Source organism: Myxocyprinus asiaticus, chromosome 13 (assembly GCF_019703515.2).
Source record: "Myxocyprinus asiaticus isolate MX2 ecotype Aquarium Trade chromosome 13, UBuf_Myxa_2, whole genome shotgun sequence".
NCBI classification, from domain to species: domain Eukaryota; kingdom Metazoa; phylum Chordata; class Actinopteri; order Cypriniformes; family Catostomidae; genus Myxocyprinus; species Myxocyprinus asiaticus.
This window is the reverse complement of record NC_059356.1, coordinates 48,823,497-48,840,853: the sequence shown is the minus strand read 5'-3', so window position 1 is coordinate 48,840,853 and position 17,357 is coordinate 48,823,497. Positions and strand designations below refer to the sequence as shown.

Sequence of the window (17,357 nt, the reverse complement as noted above, 5' to 3'; positions counted from 1 at the left end):
AAAAAGTACTGTATTAGCTGAAAATAGTCATTTTAGGGTTTACTGCATTATGTCATCATGGCAATGAAGTTGTAAAATTGGATAACTTTACACAGAAATGGTTAGGTTTGTTTATCACACTAAAATCATGTTAACACACATATTGTTTATATTTTGTGGCTATACTTTTGAAACAGTGAGTAATTTAACGTTTACAGATAGACCCCATTTATTTTATTGTATGTGCATTACTGTAAGCCAGATTTGTGTGTTTTTTTGTTGTTTTGTTTTTTAAGTACGATCGAGTCGAAATTATTTTTAGTAATCAATAATCCGCCATAAATGCTGTCAGTTGAGCTTAACTTGTACTGAATATTCCTTTAAAATATCTACAACATCTAAGGACTAATACACTAAAAATCGAGAAGACAAAATGAGCATTCAGATATACACATATCAGACAGTAAGACTTGTAAATAAAATTATTCTACATAATATTAAATCAGCAGCAAATACAATCATACGGTTTCACACTTCAGTGCAGTGGTACACCAATAACTTTACACACTTTAGATATGCACAGTTTAGAAATGTCAGCCGCATGTTTATTTCATCTCGTGTAAAGTGTTGGTTTGGTCCAGTGGTGTCGTAGGGTTCCTGAAGCCTGTGTTCTGTTCTGTGGTCTCAAGGACACGGTCTCTCCAAGGGTGTAGATTTGCCGTGAACATTGGGGGGGTTGCAGCATGATCATGGTATAAATAAAGGGGGGGTTAACTCCACTCATCCCGGGGGGAATCTACGCCCCTGGGTCTCTCTGTGTCATTTCACGTCTCCCTGACAACCAATAAAACAAACAATGACTGTTACTATTGTAGCACTTAAAACTGTTGTTAAATGCGAATAATGTTACCTTCACCTTTAACGCGTAGAAAAGCATAATCCTGTGTTAGCTGATGGTGTGTTGTGAGTGTTTGTGTGTTTGTACCAGTGTGAATGTAGATGCACCACAGCGCCCCCATCAGACTGATGCCCATCACAAATGCGAGAAACATGATCATCAGCATGGCACCCGTGTCTGCTCTACTAGAATCTGAAAAAGGAATCAAATGAATAAACAACCCGAAAAATAATAAGGAAAGGAAAATAATTTAAATGTCTAATTATAACATTAAAAAAAATAACAGAATGAGGGAGGCATGGAAGATCTACCGTCCTGTGAGGGACTCTGTCTCGACATCTCAGCGGGCTTCTGAGCAAGTTTACCTAAACACACACACACAAATACAACTTAAGCCAGCAAAAACACTACATGTGTTATGAACATTCAGCTGCAGTGAGCTGTACTGACCAGCAGGTGGAGCCAGAAACCCAACAGGAGACGTGACCAGTATAGGACGAGAGAGATTCCTGTACTCACACTGTACAAGAGAGAGATATGATGTGTTTCATTTCAGATATAGTCAGGAATATTGCTTAAATGCAAGTGCGTAGATTTGGCTTGAACATTGGGGGGGAGTTGCAGCGTGAAGCATTTACATGTTTCCATTGATCATGGTATAAATATTGGGGTGTTGTACTTGCTTGTTTCGATTATTGGGGGGGTTACCTTCCCCCCATCCCCCCTGGAATCTACGCCCTTGCTAAAATGTCTTTATGTAGATATCTCATTAGTGGTCGTGACTGCTAAATCATTACGAATGTAACAGTTCTAGTTCTGATTAAGACTCAATTTAAGAATTCCTCTAACGATTCTTTCAGTAAGCTACTTCTGATAAAAAATGGAACTGGTTCTAAATAAGAACTGGGACCGGATTCATGGAAATAATTCCATGTCATGCTGGATTCATGGGGAATTCCATGTCAAATCAACCATCAAATGTCAGAAAATTCCTTGGCTGAAATTTTCTAATATTTTATTTCTGAAGAAAGACATCACATACCATGGATTAATATTCACTGAGTAATCCATTTTTTTTTTTTTTTCAGCATTATGTTTCAGCACCTTTGATGTTTGGACACCTAATGATGCATTCCGGTGCTTTGTTGGACAAGAAAAAACTGTTGAAAATTGGTTGTGAACCAGAATCTAGAAGGATATTAAGATATATTTAATAATTCTGTAGTTATAGGCACTCCAACTTTGGAAAAACAACACAAAAAATGTTTACCTGTAGTTTTGCTCCAAAATAATAGGTGAAAATTGTCCTTTTTGAGCCACCTCTAAGAAAATTAGGTATAACTCAGTTAATATTGATCCATTGCATTCAATATTTGGGCTTTTATCCTCATTCAATACAAGCTGAGCTCAATCAACAGCATTTGTGGCATAATGTTGATTACCACAAAAATAAATTTCCGCTGGTCCCTTATTTTCTTAACACCCCCCCCCTAAAAAAATCTGGGTTCCAGTGTGGCACTCACGATGAAAGTGAATGTGGCCAGTCCATAAACATTAAAATACTCACTGTTTCAGGGGGCCTGGATAGCTCAGCGAGTAAAGACGCTGACTTCCACCCCTGGAGTCACGAGTTCGAATCCAGGGTGTGCTGAGTGACTCCAGCCAGGTCTCCTAAGCAACCAAATTGGCCCGGTTGCTAGGGAGGGTAGAGTCACATGGGGTAACCTCCTCGTGGTCACTATAATGTGGTTCGCTCTCAGTGGGGCGCGTGGTGAGTTGTGCGTGGATGCAGCGAAGAATAGCGTGAAGCCTCCACACACGCTACGTCTCCACAGTAACACCCTCAACAAGCCACATGATAAGATACGAGGGTCGATGGTCTCAGACGTGGAGGCAACTGAGATTTGTCCTCTGCCACCTGGATTGAGGTGAGTCACTACGCCACCATGAGGACTTAGAGCGCATTGGGAATTCCAAATTGGGGAGAAAAAGGGAAGAAAATCTCCCCCCCTTATAACATTATAAGCTTCACATTTCTGCCCCATTCACTTCCATTGTAAGTTTAACCAGTGCTGTCGATAGATCTTAATTTGTATTGAACCCGGAATATTCTTTTAAGAAGTCTTTCGGGAACACAAAATATTTGTAACTTTATCAACTTTTAAGTTAGAAATTAAAATGAAATAGCAGTTTATAAGTATTTTATTCTTAAGAGTTTTTCATGAATCCACAGCCTCTAGTTCTCGATTCCCATCCCTAGCCTTCTTAGTGTTCATTTTGTCTTATATAAAATAATTCACACAAAAGTATATTGCTCATGTGTTGTACCTGTTTAGAAGCAGGTACGTGTGTGAGAGCAGGTATTTGGAGCCCCTTTGGACACACTGTCTGAGCTGTGGCCCCTGAGGACCCCAGATCAGTTTGGGCCCCTGATGTGCACAGATGCAGTGTGCAATGCAGGAACTGAATGGAGTTATTAAAGACAGGTCTGAGGATGAAACTAAAGCGCAGTGTGAGCGCACTCTCTTCCTCAATGTCCCGCGTTCCTCTCTCCTGTCTCATCCCACGCAAACTGTCTGTCCTAGAATGACCCGTCTGTCTCCAGTTTGGGAGCAGCTGTCTGTCTGACTGTCTGCTGTCGTCATGTTCTGTGCTGTGTGTTATTTCGCTGCGTGTCTCTCTCTCGGTCAGTAAGACAGACGGGTCGGAGGCGCAGGAGTCTGTGATGATGCTCCAGCTGCTGTGAGTCTGTGGATCTGAGAGTGGAGAAACCCAACACAAATGCAGCTCGACAGACTCACCTGTGACACCACTCACTGACAACTGACAGACACACAGAGAGAACTTGTGTTAATAAAACATTTATGTTTACAAGTGGTGTTTGTTAACTCATGCATCACATTTACTATTGCTCATTGTTAATGATTTAAACAAACCTCTAACCGTAAGTATTAAACATATTAAAAGTCTTAGTATTAAAAGTTGTCCTGTAACATTTGTGCTACATACATGAATGATACCTCAAATAACGTGTCTTTTTTAGGAGAGGTGTGTTGTTATTTTTAATAAAGATCAGTGATCAATTAAAACTCAAAGATGCATACAGATAGCACAATGAAGTTACACAATAAATAAAAAAAAAACTAAGTCATGAATGACTGCTAACACATTAAGGGTGAGACGTCCCATGTTCAAATCCCGAATAAGTATGTTTTGCATTTTTAATTAGCCAAGTTGCTGAAGTGCATTTGGTTGCATTTTATTTTGTGATTCCACAGACTTGATTAACATGAGCTGTACTGTACTCCAATGTTAAAATGAAATTAATCCCTTCAACCATCAAGCAAGTGACTTCAAAATATTTGACTTCAAATCTAGTATTAAAAATCTGTGACTTCAAATCTAGAACTAAAAATCTGTGATTTCAAATCTAGAACTAAAAAAATTTGATTTCAAATCTAGAACTAAAAATCTGTGACTTCAAATCTAGAACTAAAAATCTGTGATTTCAAATTTAGTACTAAAATCTGTAAATTCAAATCTAGAACTAAAAATCCGTGACTTCAAATCTAGAACTAAAAATCTGTGATTTGAAATCTAGAACTAAAAATCTGTGACTTCAAATCTAGTACTAAAATCTGTGACTTCAAATCTAGAACTAAAAATCTGTGATTTAAAATCTAGTACTAAAATCTGTAAATTCAAATCTAGAACTAAAAATCCGTGACTTCAAATCTAGAACTAAAAATCTGTGATTTGAAATCTAGAACTAAAAATCTGTGATTTCAAATCTAGTACTAAAATCTGTGACTTCAAATCTAGAACTAAAAATCTGTGATTTCAAATCTAGAACTAAAAATCCGTGACTTCAAATCTAGAACTAAAAATCTGTGATTTCAAATCTAGAACTAAAAATCCGTGACTTCAAATCTAGAAATAAAAATCTGTGACTTCAAATCTAGAACTAAAAATCTGTGACTTCAAATCTAGAACTAAAAATCTGTGATTTCAAATTTAGTACTAAAATCTGTGACTTCAAATCTAGAACTAAAAATCCGTGACTTCAAATCTAGAACTAAAAATCTGTGATTTCAAATCTAGAACTAAAAATCCGTGACTTCAAATCTAGAAATAAAAATCTGTGACTTCAAATCTAGTACAAAAAATCTGTGACTTCAAATCTAGAACTAAAAATCTGTGACTTCAAATCTAGAACTAAATATCTGTGATTTAAAATCTTGTTCTAAAAATCTGTGATTTCAAATCTAGAACTAAAAATCTGTGACTTCAAATCTAGAACTAAAAATCTGTGATTTCAAATCTAGTACTAAAATCTGTAAATTCAAATCTAGAACTAAAAATCCGTGACTTCAAATCTAGAACTAAAAATCTGTGATTTGAAATCTAGAACTAAAAATCTGTGATTTCAAATCTAGTACTAAAATCTGTGACTTCAAATCTAGAACTAAAAATCTGTGATTTCAAATCTAGAACTAAAAATCCGTGACTTCAAATCTAGAACTAAAAATCTGTGATTTGAAATCTAGAACTAAAAATCTGTGATTTCAAATCTAGTACTAAAATCTGTGACTTCAAATCTAGAACTAAAAATCCGTGACTTCAAATCTAGAACTAAAAATCTGTGATTTCAAATCTAGAACTAAAAATCCGTGACTTCAAATCTAGAAATAAAAATCTGTGACTTCAAATCTAGTACAAAAAATCTGTGACTTCAAATCTAGAACTAAAAATCTGTGATTTCAAAACAAGTACTAAAAAATGAAGTTCTAAAAATCTAGTACTAGTACTATTATTAGTGCATTTAGCCTTAATTTTCATCTTTATCCTTCTTCTCTTGTTTAATTATTACATTGTATGTTACTTAATTTATTAATATTGGTAAATGTGCAACTAGTTGTTTGTTTGCAAGCTTAGATGACTTTGAAATGTTCTTTTTTACTATATTTGTTTGTATCTTACTTGTTTTCTCCATTTACACTGTTGTTATTTAACTTAATATGACCTTTTTGCACAGAACTAAGATACTTTATCCATGCAAACATACAGTTGTTTGTCACACAGCAAGGAAAACACTTCAGATGTTGGCATCTCCTGTCCAGTCCACATCTTTTAAGCTGCCCTTCATTCCCCCCTCAGACATTCTGAGAAAATCTCCACATGGAGACAAAAGTCTCTGGCCTTGAAATCATTAATCACATGAGCTAATGTTTAATATCCGTTTCACCGGCTACTATCATCTGCTCTGACCTTGAGGAGGCGCCAGAGAGGAAACAACCTGAAAACAACCAGAGCTGAATGAAACAGATTAAAAACAAGATAATAACGGACCTGTGTGTAGACACGGTCGTATGCTGTGATAACACATGGACCGACAGGCCTCTTCTCGTACGCCTCTGTTACAAACAGCTCCATGGACAAAAGTGGAGCGTCATGGGGCCTCGGCATCCAGGGAGGAGCTGGAGCGAACCACAGCGACTCCTCTGGCTGCGAGGAGGGAGCCGCGTCCACTGGACTCACAGGATTGGGCAGAGAGGACTCACAGCTGATCTGAACAGAGAAAAATAGATGAGAATACATGATTAACAGCATTAGTCACATTAACACAGTAAGACTCTGTAGTCAGTACTTTGAAGCACATTAGGCGCACTCCTGATGCAAAGGCTGTTCCAAACAGCAGACAAGATAATTAGTTTTGGCCAAAATGGCAACATCAAACGTGTCCTTTAAGGGGAAGGCAATTACGGAATGCACTGCGATGGGCTCAGAAAAATAGGGCTGGCCTGGGTAGCTCAGTGGTAAAAGACACTGGCTACCACCCCTGGAGTTCGCTAGTTCGAATCCCAGGACGTGCTGCGTGACTCCAGCCAGGCCTCCTAAGCAACCAAATTGGCCCGGTTGCTAGGGAGGGTAGAGTCACATGGGGTAACCTCCTTGTGGTCACTATAATGTGGTTCGTTCTCAGTGGGGCACGTGGTGAGTTGAGCGTGGATGCTGCAGTGCGCTATATCTCTGTGGCTAAGCGCTCAACAAGCCACATGATAAGATGCACGGGTTGACGGTCTCAGACGTGGAGGCAGCTGGAATTCGTCCTCCGCCACCTGGATTGAGGCTAATCACTACACAACCACGAGGACTTAAAAGCGCATTGGGAATTGGGCATTCCAAATTGGGTGAAAAAAAAAAGAAAAATAGGGCTGAGTGGTATGATGGCATTATTGTGAAAAATGTTGCTATATAGAGAGATAATTTGCATGTCTCTCTGTGGACTGCTTCATGTATTTTACACAAATTTAGTCAAGATAATGCAAAAATCTTCTTCTTATTCTTCATTCAGCTTATCCCGTTAGGGGTCGCCACAGCAGACCATCAGTGATATGCATATTTGACTTGGCACAGGCTTTTTTTTACGCTGGATGCCCTTCCTGATGCAACCCCCAGTGGCTGGGGGACTCTCACTCACACCTACGGAGCAATTTAGAGTCTCCAATTCACTTAAAAAGCATTTTTTTGGATTTGTGGGGGAAACTGGAGCAAGATAATGCAAAAATACAGATCAGAAAATAATAATCTGTTCTGAAAGACCCTTTTGAGTTGAAACGTTAACATCTAGCATTGTTATATTTTAAATACAAAGTTTGAAGCATGAAGTTAGTATGCAAGCCTTTTTTTATTCTTATAGTTCATGCCATCAATTAACTGATTTGATGCCAATGTAAAGCATTTTTAAATGTTAGTTTTAGTCACTTATGAGGTTCTATTTCAGTTAGGATGCTGCCGTAGACAGCGAGGCAGCTCACTAGAGTTTGGAACAGAGTCACACTCACATGAATGCTCAGTGGAGAGTCATACATCACATCCCAGTCGGTGTCATTGTTCGAACCTTCTGAAGGTTTCTGTCTCCAGAAAAACACCTTTAAAATATAAAATCACAGTAAAAGTTAGTAATTTAATTGCAACATATACTACAGCCCCAATTCCGAAAAAGTTGGGACAGTTTAGGGGCAATTTAAGACTAATAACAATTTGATTAGTTGAAATAACAAGGTGATGTGAAACAGGAGATGTTAAACAGGTGAGGCAATCATGTCATAGCATTTAAGGAGCCTCCAAAAACAGCCTAGTCCTTCAAGAGCAAAGATCATTTGAAGACTTGACTCAATTTACCAACAGATGCTTCAGGAAATAATCCAGCACTTTGAGAACAATGTTCCCCAAAGACAAATTGGAAGGATTTTGGGCATTTCACCCTCTACAGTGCACAATATAGTTAAAAGATTCAAGGAACCTGGTCAAATCTCGGCACGTAAAGGGCAAGACGAAATCCACTTCTGAATGCGTGTGATCTCTGATCCCTCAAACATCATTGTCTTAAAAAACATCATTCATCTGTAATGGATATCAGGAACATGGACTTGGGATTACTTTAGTAAATTTTTGTTAGTCAACACCATTCACCGCTGCATCCACAGATGCAAGTTAAGACTTTACTATGTAAAGGAGAAGCCATACATCAACACTGTCCAGAAGCACTGCCGACTTCTCTGGGCTCGGTCTCATCTTAGATGGAAAGTAGAACAGTGGAACCGTGTTTTTAAGTCTGATGAGGTCCACATTTCAAATAGTTTTTGAAAAACAAAGCTATCGAGTTCTCCAGTCCAAAGAGGAAAAGAGCAATCCAAGCTGTTATCAGCGTCAGGTCCAAAAGCCAGTGTCTGTATGGGCCAGGGGTGTGTCAGTGCTCATGGCATGGTTAACTCGCACATCTGTGAGAACACCATGAATGCAGACAGACATGTACAAATTTTGGAGCAACATATAATGCCATCCAGAACTTCAAATCACATACTGCATGGCTGTGTAAGCATTATGAAGCACATTAGATGGCAATGAAGACCCCGTACAATTGTGCAGCAGAAAATTCCACTTTGTAAACTTAACAAACTTGTGTCTACAGTGCCCAAATGCTTAATAAGTGTTATTAGAAGAAATGGTGATGTTTCACAGTGGTAAACACTCGACTGTCTCAAATTTTTTTGGAGTGTGTTGCAATCATCTGATTTGAAATTACTGTACATTTTCAAACAACAATGAAATTAACAAGGTAAAACATCATATAATGTGTAGTTGTAGTGCTTTCAATATAGCAAAGGGTGAATATAATTGACAAATCACTCCTTTTTGTTTTTATTAACATTTTTCATACTGTCCCAACTTTTTCAGAATTGGGGTTGTAATACATTTTTAACATTTAAAGTTGCATTTGATAATATTAGTTAATGCACTATGAACTAACATGAACTAACAATGAACAATTGAATTTTTATCAACTAACATTAACAAAGATTAATAAATGCTGTAAAAACTATATTGCTAATTGTTAGTTCATGATACCTCATGCATTAACTAATGTTAATGAATGGAACCTTATAGTAAAATGTTACCCACATGTTTTAGGCTAGATACACACTACATGTCTTTTGAAAATGTTCCCACTTCAAAAACTGTCAATGATTTGATCTACTAGATTCAGAACAGTGTGAAACGGGTCATCTGTGTTTGGTGTATGTGTGGCTGGATAAATGTGTCATCTTATCCACACACACACACACACACACAACACACACACATGCACACACACAGAGAAAGAGACAGTATGACCCAGGTCACATGGTCATTTAGGTAAATTTGAATTATTGCAATGCAGAATTACTGAATTTTCAAATCATAAATTGTACAGTTGTTGCATTGCAGAACACTTAATTTATACAATCACAGCATTTCTGCTCAATGCTGACTGTTCATTATAAAAACACCAGAATTATTAAGTTCATTCAAATTAATTATGATTATAACAACGATTTAAACTCATTCAGTTTCATTGTAGTGTGTCTTATTGTCAAAAACAGTACATTTGTGTTATAAAATAAGGCAAAATAGCAATAGTCTGATTCTGAATGAATAAAATCTCTCACTGTGTTTGTGTAATGAACTTGTCTGTTCACTCCATCCATCTCTCCCTCCGTTCCACAGGAAATGACCGGGAAAACCAATAGGAAGTGGCTCCCGTTAAACTGCGCCTGACAGCCTCGGTCCCGCAGAGTCACTGTCGCCACCGCTAAAGACAGAATCTGTGTGTGTGTGTGTACAAAATAATGCGATTTATTTTAGAGTAAATGCTTGTACTAGTCAAGTTTTTAATTACATTGAATGTGAATTTAAGTGTTTTCACTTTTTCAATCATTTATGCCTAAAACAAGTGGGAAAATGTGCAAATGCCAAAAGATAAACTACACTTATATTCAAGATACATCTGAAAACAAGATCTTACTTTAAAAATGTCTCGATATTGTAACTGGAAGACAAGACAAGGAGACTGGTTAAAGCGGAAGTGTGTCATTTCTGCGCCACTATCTCCACCCAATGGAATTGAAAAAATAAAATTTTATTTCAAAACAGCTTTGCCGTAGCTCCGCTCTCAACTCGTGCCATTGGTTGAGTCAATGTTGTTGTGTTGGGCTGGACGGGTTGCTCAAAACAAACTAAGGAATTTGCAAAGCGCCACAGAGACACGGTTTACAGTTTTCGAGAAAATTAACCTGCGAATTGTTAACATAGGGCGTTTTCACACCTAGTTCATTTGAGCAGTCCAAGCGCTCTCAGAGCGGTATAACGTGTATATGCGAACAACCCAAATGGTCTCAGACCCCTGTAAAAGGACCCAAAAGTGAACCGTAGGGTTCGTTTGTGGGTCCTTTTTTGATTCGATTGATTTGTGCGATGTGAAAGCGAAGAGGTACCGGTCTGCTTTGCATTTTATGACATAAGTACCTCGTGGCTTGCCATACATACAGTAGCTGCATTACATACTTCATATTCCAGTCACAATTTACTGTCCACATATGGGAATTTTAAGCGAATATACTGTGGATATACCATGATTACCATGATGTGTTTTTGTGTCTCATATTCCACTCTTGTATTATTTGAGCTCCTAAAATGAATGGTCTGGCCGCATTCAGAGCAGAGCAGCACGTTAAGATGAACCGCTCTAATGGAGTCCCTTCTACGGAAGATTCTGCCAAACTCCCACGAAAATACAAGTGAGGATTTTTATAGTTTCACTTTAATTTTATTTGCGCAATGGCAAATGTTCTCGTCTCATACAGTACACACAATGTAAATGACATGCAGGAGGAGACGCTTGCTCCATTACTCTCGAGATGATAAAGAAACATGTTTTCAAATGCACAAAGAATTTCAAATGTATTCCTTCATGCGAAATAAGGGCTTGTAGGTTTTATCTGAGAGCCTTAACATAGCATGTGAGAGTGAAGAATTTAGGACAGAAATACAGTATACATTATTACTATTGCATAATGTAATATTATTGGTGGCGGTAAATGATATAACATATAAAATATTACTTTTTATGTAATATTTGTAATTAAGTACAATCATTTTGAATGAAAAATTAAATATTTTTTAAAGCCTTAAAAGTAATCATATAGCCCCCATTTTATTATATGATTTCAAGTTATACATAAATAAATGACTGTTTAAGGTGTAGGCCTATCTGTCATAAGCATACGTACAAGAAGTATGACAATTTGTATGACAATTGCTTATTATAATAATCAAATTTGTCAGCCAAATTTCATAATCATGACAGCCCTAGCTGCAATGGGGTCTGAGTTCTTAAAAGAAACTAGATCCTCTTTTAAGTCTTCTTACACTGTGAACACCAAAAGCACTGAGGTCATTTGCAGCTTGTTCCCTTTCTGGTTCACTTTAACCAAACTAGGTTTGGTTCACTTAAAATGTCCTATATGTGAAACCACCCTTATAGTTATCTCTGCATATTAAGCTGGGATGGGAGAAAGTATTTCAACACAGAAAACGTTACACACTTCAGCTTTAGTTGCAGTGTAGTTAGATGTTTACATGTTTAAGTGTGTATGTTGGTCACCTGTAGCATCTGTGTATCCACGGTAACGGTAAGATCTCCGTTGTCACAGCGATGGGTGAGCGCCTCTTTGCCTCTATCTCCTGTTAAATCCTCCTGACTTGACCACTGCGGCCGGCGCTCTGAATGACAATAGAGACTCTGTTAAAACAGCCTTGCTGTCTACTGCCTACATATAACTTTTTAAACACAAAATACACAAAGGGCCGTTGAGAAGGAATGAATTCTTGCAAGATAGGCTCCCAAATAAAATAATTCAGTAAAGAATGCAACAGTCGAAGATGTCCTTCTAGGGCATGTTTACATTGAAAAACAGCACTGACAGATGCATAAACGCATTCAGTGTTAATGATATTATATTTTTAGTGAGCATGTTACAGTGCATTATGGTCTTTTTTCATGAAGGACACATGCAATGTTGTCTTAGAATTTGGCCAAAATGAGGTATATTAGGTATATTATTGAAAATTCTGTTTTTGATTTACTAATGTCAGCACTTACTCCTTTTTGGTGCAGGAAAATGCCATTTTAGTGTGGAGGAGAGGCATAAACTTAGAAAAATCTATGCATTTTCAAATGAACATATATTCATGTGGACATGGGCCTTGGAAAAGCACTCACCTGTTCCACCCACCTTTAACTGGATTATGAAACGATTGGCTAAATCAGCCTCTGTGTATGAGGTCACTTTGGGAAAGCCATTCTGATCGGCCCATTCTAGGAGGTCGGGCATGCTGAGAAGGTCAGAGGCTATGGTGCTGGTCATGGTGAGGTCAGGGGTTCGAGAGTATGGCAGACTCACACTGTTGGACGACTGAGAGAGAGAAACAAACCGTTAATAAAGTGTCAATGAGGCGTTTGGAAAGCAGACAGGTTACAGATAGTGAATTATACAAGTTGCCTTACATAGACCCTGATGTGACCTCTGACCTCTGGAGCCACCAAAGCCCAGTTCACTGAAACAGCACTGCTGAGAACCAGAACGATCATGTGATATCCTGAATCAACCACCGGAGGCAGCAGAGAGACAGACACCTCCACCTGCAGAGAGCTGAGAGAGAGAGAGACAGACAGGGATTGTCTACATGATTTTGACTTCACAACTACTTAAGATTTTATTCATTTCTATGACTTATTCAGGCCTTGAAAAAAAATAAAAAATAAAAAAAGTATTAAAAAATATATTTATTTTGAGGTTTCCCAACACCGTGGGAACCCTTATGCCACCAGGTTCATTATATGTCTCAATTCGGGAAGTTTGGGAAGTGAACTCACCCGCACAGTCCCGACCCTGACGACCACAGTTTGATGACATGCACCTCTGCATCAGTGCGATCACTGGATGGCATGCAGCCATGCACTTCCTGTTCCTGTATCTCTGAGGCCAGATAATTCTGAGACAGAAAGAGAGACTGCAGACGACACTTGTTCGGCATGCTTGGATCTGTGGTTCAAAATAGAGCACAAGCCAATAAACAAACCATATAAATATGCAATGGCTTGATGTGTGCTTTTATATCTCGTGTTAAAGGGAAAATGTACCCCCTAAAATGAAAATTCTCTCATCATTTACTCACCCTCATGATATCCCAGGTGTATATCACTTTCTTTCTTCAGCAGAACACATTTGAAGAAATATAGAAAAATATCTTAGCTCAGAAGGTCCTTATAATGCAAGTGGATGGTGATCAGACTTTTGAAGCTCCAAAAATCACACACAGTCAGCATAAACATCATCCATACGACTCCAGCTGTTAAATTAATTAATTTGCATTGGCATGTTATAGACGTAATCGCACGTTCTCCTCTCGGTTGAGACATCCAGGATAAGCACACAAATGCACCATTATGAGTAAAGAAACAGATAAATACAGATCTAAACCAAAACCAACAAAGCTTATGTACAGTGTTCCTCCTTCTCACTTGTAAACAGCGCTGCTCTTCTGGGTGTGTCGCACGTGCATCAGTTCTTGTGTGAACACACTAACGTGATTACGTCACACAGCACATTGCTGCTGACAGGAAGCGATGCTTTATAGTTAAAAAAGTACTTAAATATTTATCTTTTTGCACTAAAAGCGATCATATTGCTTTAGGAAACATTAGTTTAACCACTGGAGTCGTATGGATGACGTTTATGCTGACTGTCTGTGATTTGTGGAGCTTCAAAGGTCTGATCACCATCCACTTGCATTTTAAGGACCTTCTGAGCTGAGATATTTTTCTGTTTTTCTTCAAATGTGTTCTACTGATGAAAGAAAGTTATACACATCTGGGATATCATGAGGGTGAGTAAATAACGGGAGAATTTTTGGGCGAACTATCCCTTTAACGTATTTCCTATTAAAAACACAAAGTTTGGTTGGGACATATTGAAGGGCTCGTCCCATTTTTAAATAGCCATATATATCTCATTTATGGGGTCTATAAATTAAAAAAGGCTTTCAATTACATCTTATGTTATTAAGTAGGCCCTGGATGACATTTTCAATGCAGTAAATTGTATTAAAAGACATTCTAAATTTCTTTACTGATATATTTATAGAGTTCTCACCCTCTCCCAGACGCAGGTAAATGCGGTTGCCGCTTACAGTGTGTGTGAGGGAGGAGATGGTGGCATGCCGCTGTAGAATCCAGCGCAGCAGAACTCGCGGACGCTGTGGCAGAGACAACACCTGCGTCACTCGAATGGACATGCTCGCAGACTCCGCCGTGGAGTTCAGAGACACCTAAAAAATTTAAGACCAATGAGATTCACTGCGGGCAGGATTACCCTTACAAAAATCGAGAGTTCTGGCAAACTTGCTGCAAACACGCCGCAAATGAGCTTTGCGGCAAACTCTACCGGTGAAGAGCTGCAAACTTCTGCCAAACATTTGCAGTGAATCACAAGATAATTTCCTTGTAAAAATAATGAGTAGGACATTTGTGGCAAGTTTGCAGTAAGTTTGTTAGAACTCTAGATTTTTTGTAAGAGCTTCTGTACAGCGTTCCTCCTTCTCACTTGTAAACAGCACTGTTCTTCCGGGTGTGTCGCACGTGCGTCAGTTCTTGTGTGAACACGAACGAAACGCGACATCAACAGAAACCAAGTTACTTGTCGCACGACACTTTTGACAATGAAAATGACTATGGGATATGGCATCACACACACCTGCACAAGCACATTAATGTTGTGCGGCAGTCCTTCGTTTTCTATCACCCAGCGCGTGGGATGCTGGGAACTCAACACCAGAATCACCGGGCGGTTGACGGGACGAGACAGGGCCAAAGGTCTCAGTACCACAGTTACCTGGAGACAGGACACCTTAATGTGTGCACACCAACAGGATGTTTAGAAAGATGGATGGATGAATGAGTAGACAAAATTCCTGTACATGTGTGTTTGAGGCTTTGCCCACTGAAATCACGTGGGACTCTTTAGGTCCGCCCTCTCTGGCCGCACAGCCCGTTCCCGCCTCGAAGCGCTCCAGCTGAGCGTGCACTGGATGCAGCGCCCCCACAGGCCACATAGAGCACTGCAGCTCCTTGCTTGACACTGACAAACACAAAATACAACAAATTACATACACAAAAATAATTTTAAAAAAGTATTACTTTTTAATTTTTATATAGCCTTTTGTGTTCTGAGTGACCCTGTTGTAATTTTAAGGTTACCTGCAGTTCCAACCCTAGCCAGCAGGAGGCAGAGTAGAGCACAACCCCTCCAGTGCAACATCCTACAGCGCTTGAAAGACTCCAGACAGAAGAGTTCCTATTTTGACATACTAAACGATAAATGGATGGATAGAAAAAGAAAGAGATTAATACATACAAACAAGTCAGTAGGAAATCAATTCAAGTCATCTTTATTTGTATAGAATCTAAGACCACGGAGATGAACCTGACTGATCTGATGTTTTTTTATTGCAATCTTTTATGTTTTATTTTGACTGCATGTTTATTTCCTCATTCCTGCTGTCTCTTTAACAGATTTCAATCACTCTAACATGCAACTAACATACTGTTTATTGACTTAATTTTGCTTACAGATATTACAAAAAAAAATTAAAAATTGTTTTTTTACAAAATGTCTTTATATTCAGTAATTAGGCTACATTATATTACAGTAATTAAATTATATATTTTTTTTGCATTTTTAAATAGGAAGGCAATGTAAACAGACTTGTATTGTACTGTAAAGGCAAATCTTTTTTATTATAACATCAGACATACATGTTATGTTATATTATCATCATCATCATCATTATTATTATATGTTATATAATACATCATTATAATCATTAAAGTGAGAAAATAACTCACTGTGTTTTTTTCTCACAGCAATGCAACAAAAATGATATTGACCAGATTTTGTGCCCTCCACCTGCCCTGCTGATATTCCGTTATAACCAGTGCAGATCAACAATATAGGCTACTTTTAAATTAAGAAAACAATACTAGAGATGCCACAAATAAATAAATAAGCTTTACACCAAATATAAATAATTTAAAACATAATTAAATGTAATATTTGTAGGCCTACATATATATATATATATATATATATAAAGATTTATACATTTTATTTTCATAACAAAATTCCATCAAATTAAATTGAGTAATTTTTAACAAAATTAAATGAATGAAACTTTTTTGAGTGCATTTATTGATTACAACTGACAGCAAAAATATATTTTAATTAATGTAAGGTTTAATTTAAAGTTTAAGTTCATTTTAATTCATAGTTTATATAAATATCTAATAATTACATATCTAATATCGACTTCTTTTTCATCACCTCTGAAACTCACCTGTTGCGCGTCTTGGAGCCAAATGACATCACTGAATCACCGTTCACCCGCGTATATCGATTCTTTTGCCAAATGCAGTGATGCACAGGGCAGGACGAGAGTGTGGACTGACACCGGGACAGTGTCACAGTCCCGCAGAAGAGTTCGTATAGGTCGATCCGTGTCTTTTGACCGGGTGCGAAAAGTTCATGTGAGCTGATGTAGTTCGGAGGGGGGCGGGAGATGCGCGCTCTGGAGATGCGCGTTCTGGAGATGCGCGCTCTGGAGATGCGCTCTCTCCCCATATTGAGATACGAGCATCGAAAGACAAGCTGAAAGAGACAGTTGAAATTTTGTGAGATTTTAAACACATTTGTGTGTTTTTGTGAATGAGACTGCTTTTAAAAAACACACCTTACACCAAAAAGTTTTCTCAGACAAAGATGTCGCAGTATCACGGTAAGGTATCAAAATGAATTCAGAGTAGTACTTTGTTATGCACAGTACCATGGCAGTATGGAATGACTGCCATATTGATTTATATGGTACAAGGTTAATCAAAGAACATTATGCATGGCAGTGCCAAAGCACATGATCCAGGTAATAAAACCACTTTTTTTTTTCTTGTTAAATGTACCATAAATCTTTCAGGAAGCTGATTGTTTCTGCAAGTTCTTTGTGTGTTATGATGGATAAACACAGATAAGTGGCGTCTCATTTGTGC

The 17,357-nt window shown here is 38.1% G+C and overlaps 1 protein-coding gene across 1 annotated transcript in view; it reads right to left on the bottom strand.

Annotated features, from left to right (window-relative positions):
- Nucleotides 1-208: 208 nt before the first annotated feature.
- The window catches only part of LOC127449829 (transforming growth factor beta receptor type 3-like), a 30,372-nt gene continuing 13,223 nt past the window's right edge, over nucleotides 209-17,357 (bottom strand). The window contains exons 4-20 of the mRNA XM_051713412.1: nucleotides 16,655-16,965; nucleotides 15,519-15,628; nucleotides 15,239-15,399; nucleotides 15,016-15,153; nucleotides 14,416-14,590; nucleotides 13,137-13,305; nucleotides 12,768-12,912; nucleotides 12,483-12,675; nucleotides 11,865-11,983; nucleotides 9,871-10,026; nucleotides 7,723-7,809; nucleotides 6,227-6,445; nucleotides 3,206-3,700; nucleotides 1,328-1,397; nucleotides 1,189-1,242; nucleotides 965-1,069; nucleotides 209-813 (exon numbers count right to left, since the gene is read on the bottom strand). Coding sequence (XP_051569372.1) covers nucleotides 776-813; nucleotides 965-1,069; nucleotides 1,189-1,242; nucleotides 1,328-1,397; nucleotides 3,206-3,700; nucleotides 6,227-6,445; nucleotides 7,723-7,809; nucleotides 9,871-10,026; nucleotides 11,865-11,983; nucleotides 12,483-12,675; nucleotides 12,768-12,912; nucleotides 13,137-13,305; nucleotides 14,416-14,590; nucleotides 15,016-15,153; nucleotides 15,239-15,399; nucleotides 15,519-15,579 — 2,385 coding nt within the window. The 5' untranslated portion in view covers nucleotides 15,580-15,628; nucleotides 16,655-16,965 and the 3' untranslated portion in view covers nucleotides 209-775. The remainder of the gene's footprint in view (nucleotides 814-964; nucleotides 1,070-1,188; nucleotides 1,243-1,327; nucleotides 1,398-3,205; nucleotides 3,701-6,226; nucleotides 6,446-7,722; nucleotides 7,810-9,870; nucleotides 10,027-11,864; nucleotides 11,984-12,482; nucleotides 12,676-12,767; nucleotides 12,913-13,136; nucleotides 13,306-14,415; nucleotides 14,591-15,015; nucleotides 15,154-15,238; nucleotides 15,400-15,518; nucleotides 15,629-16,654; nucleotides 16,966-17,357) is intronic.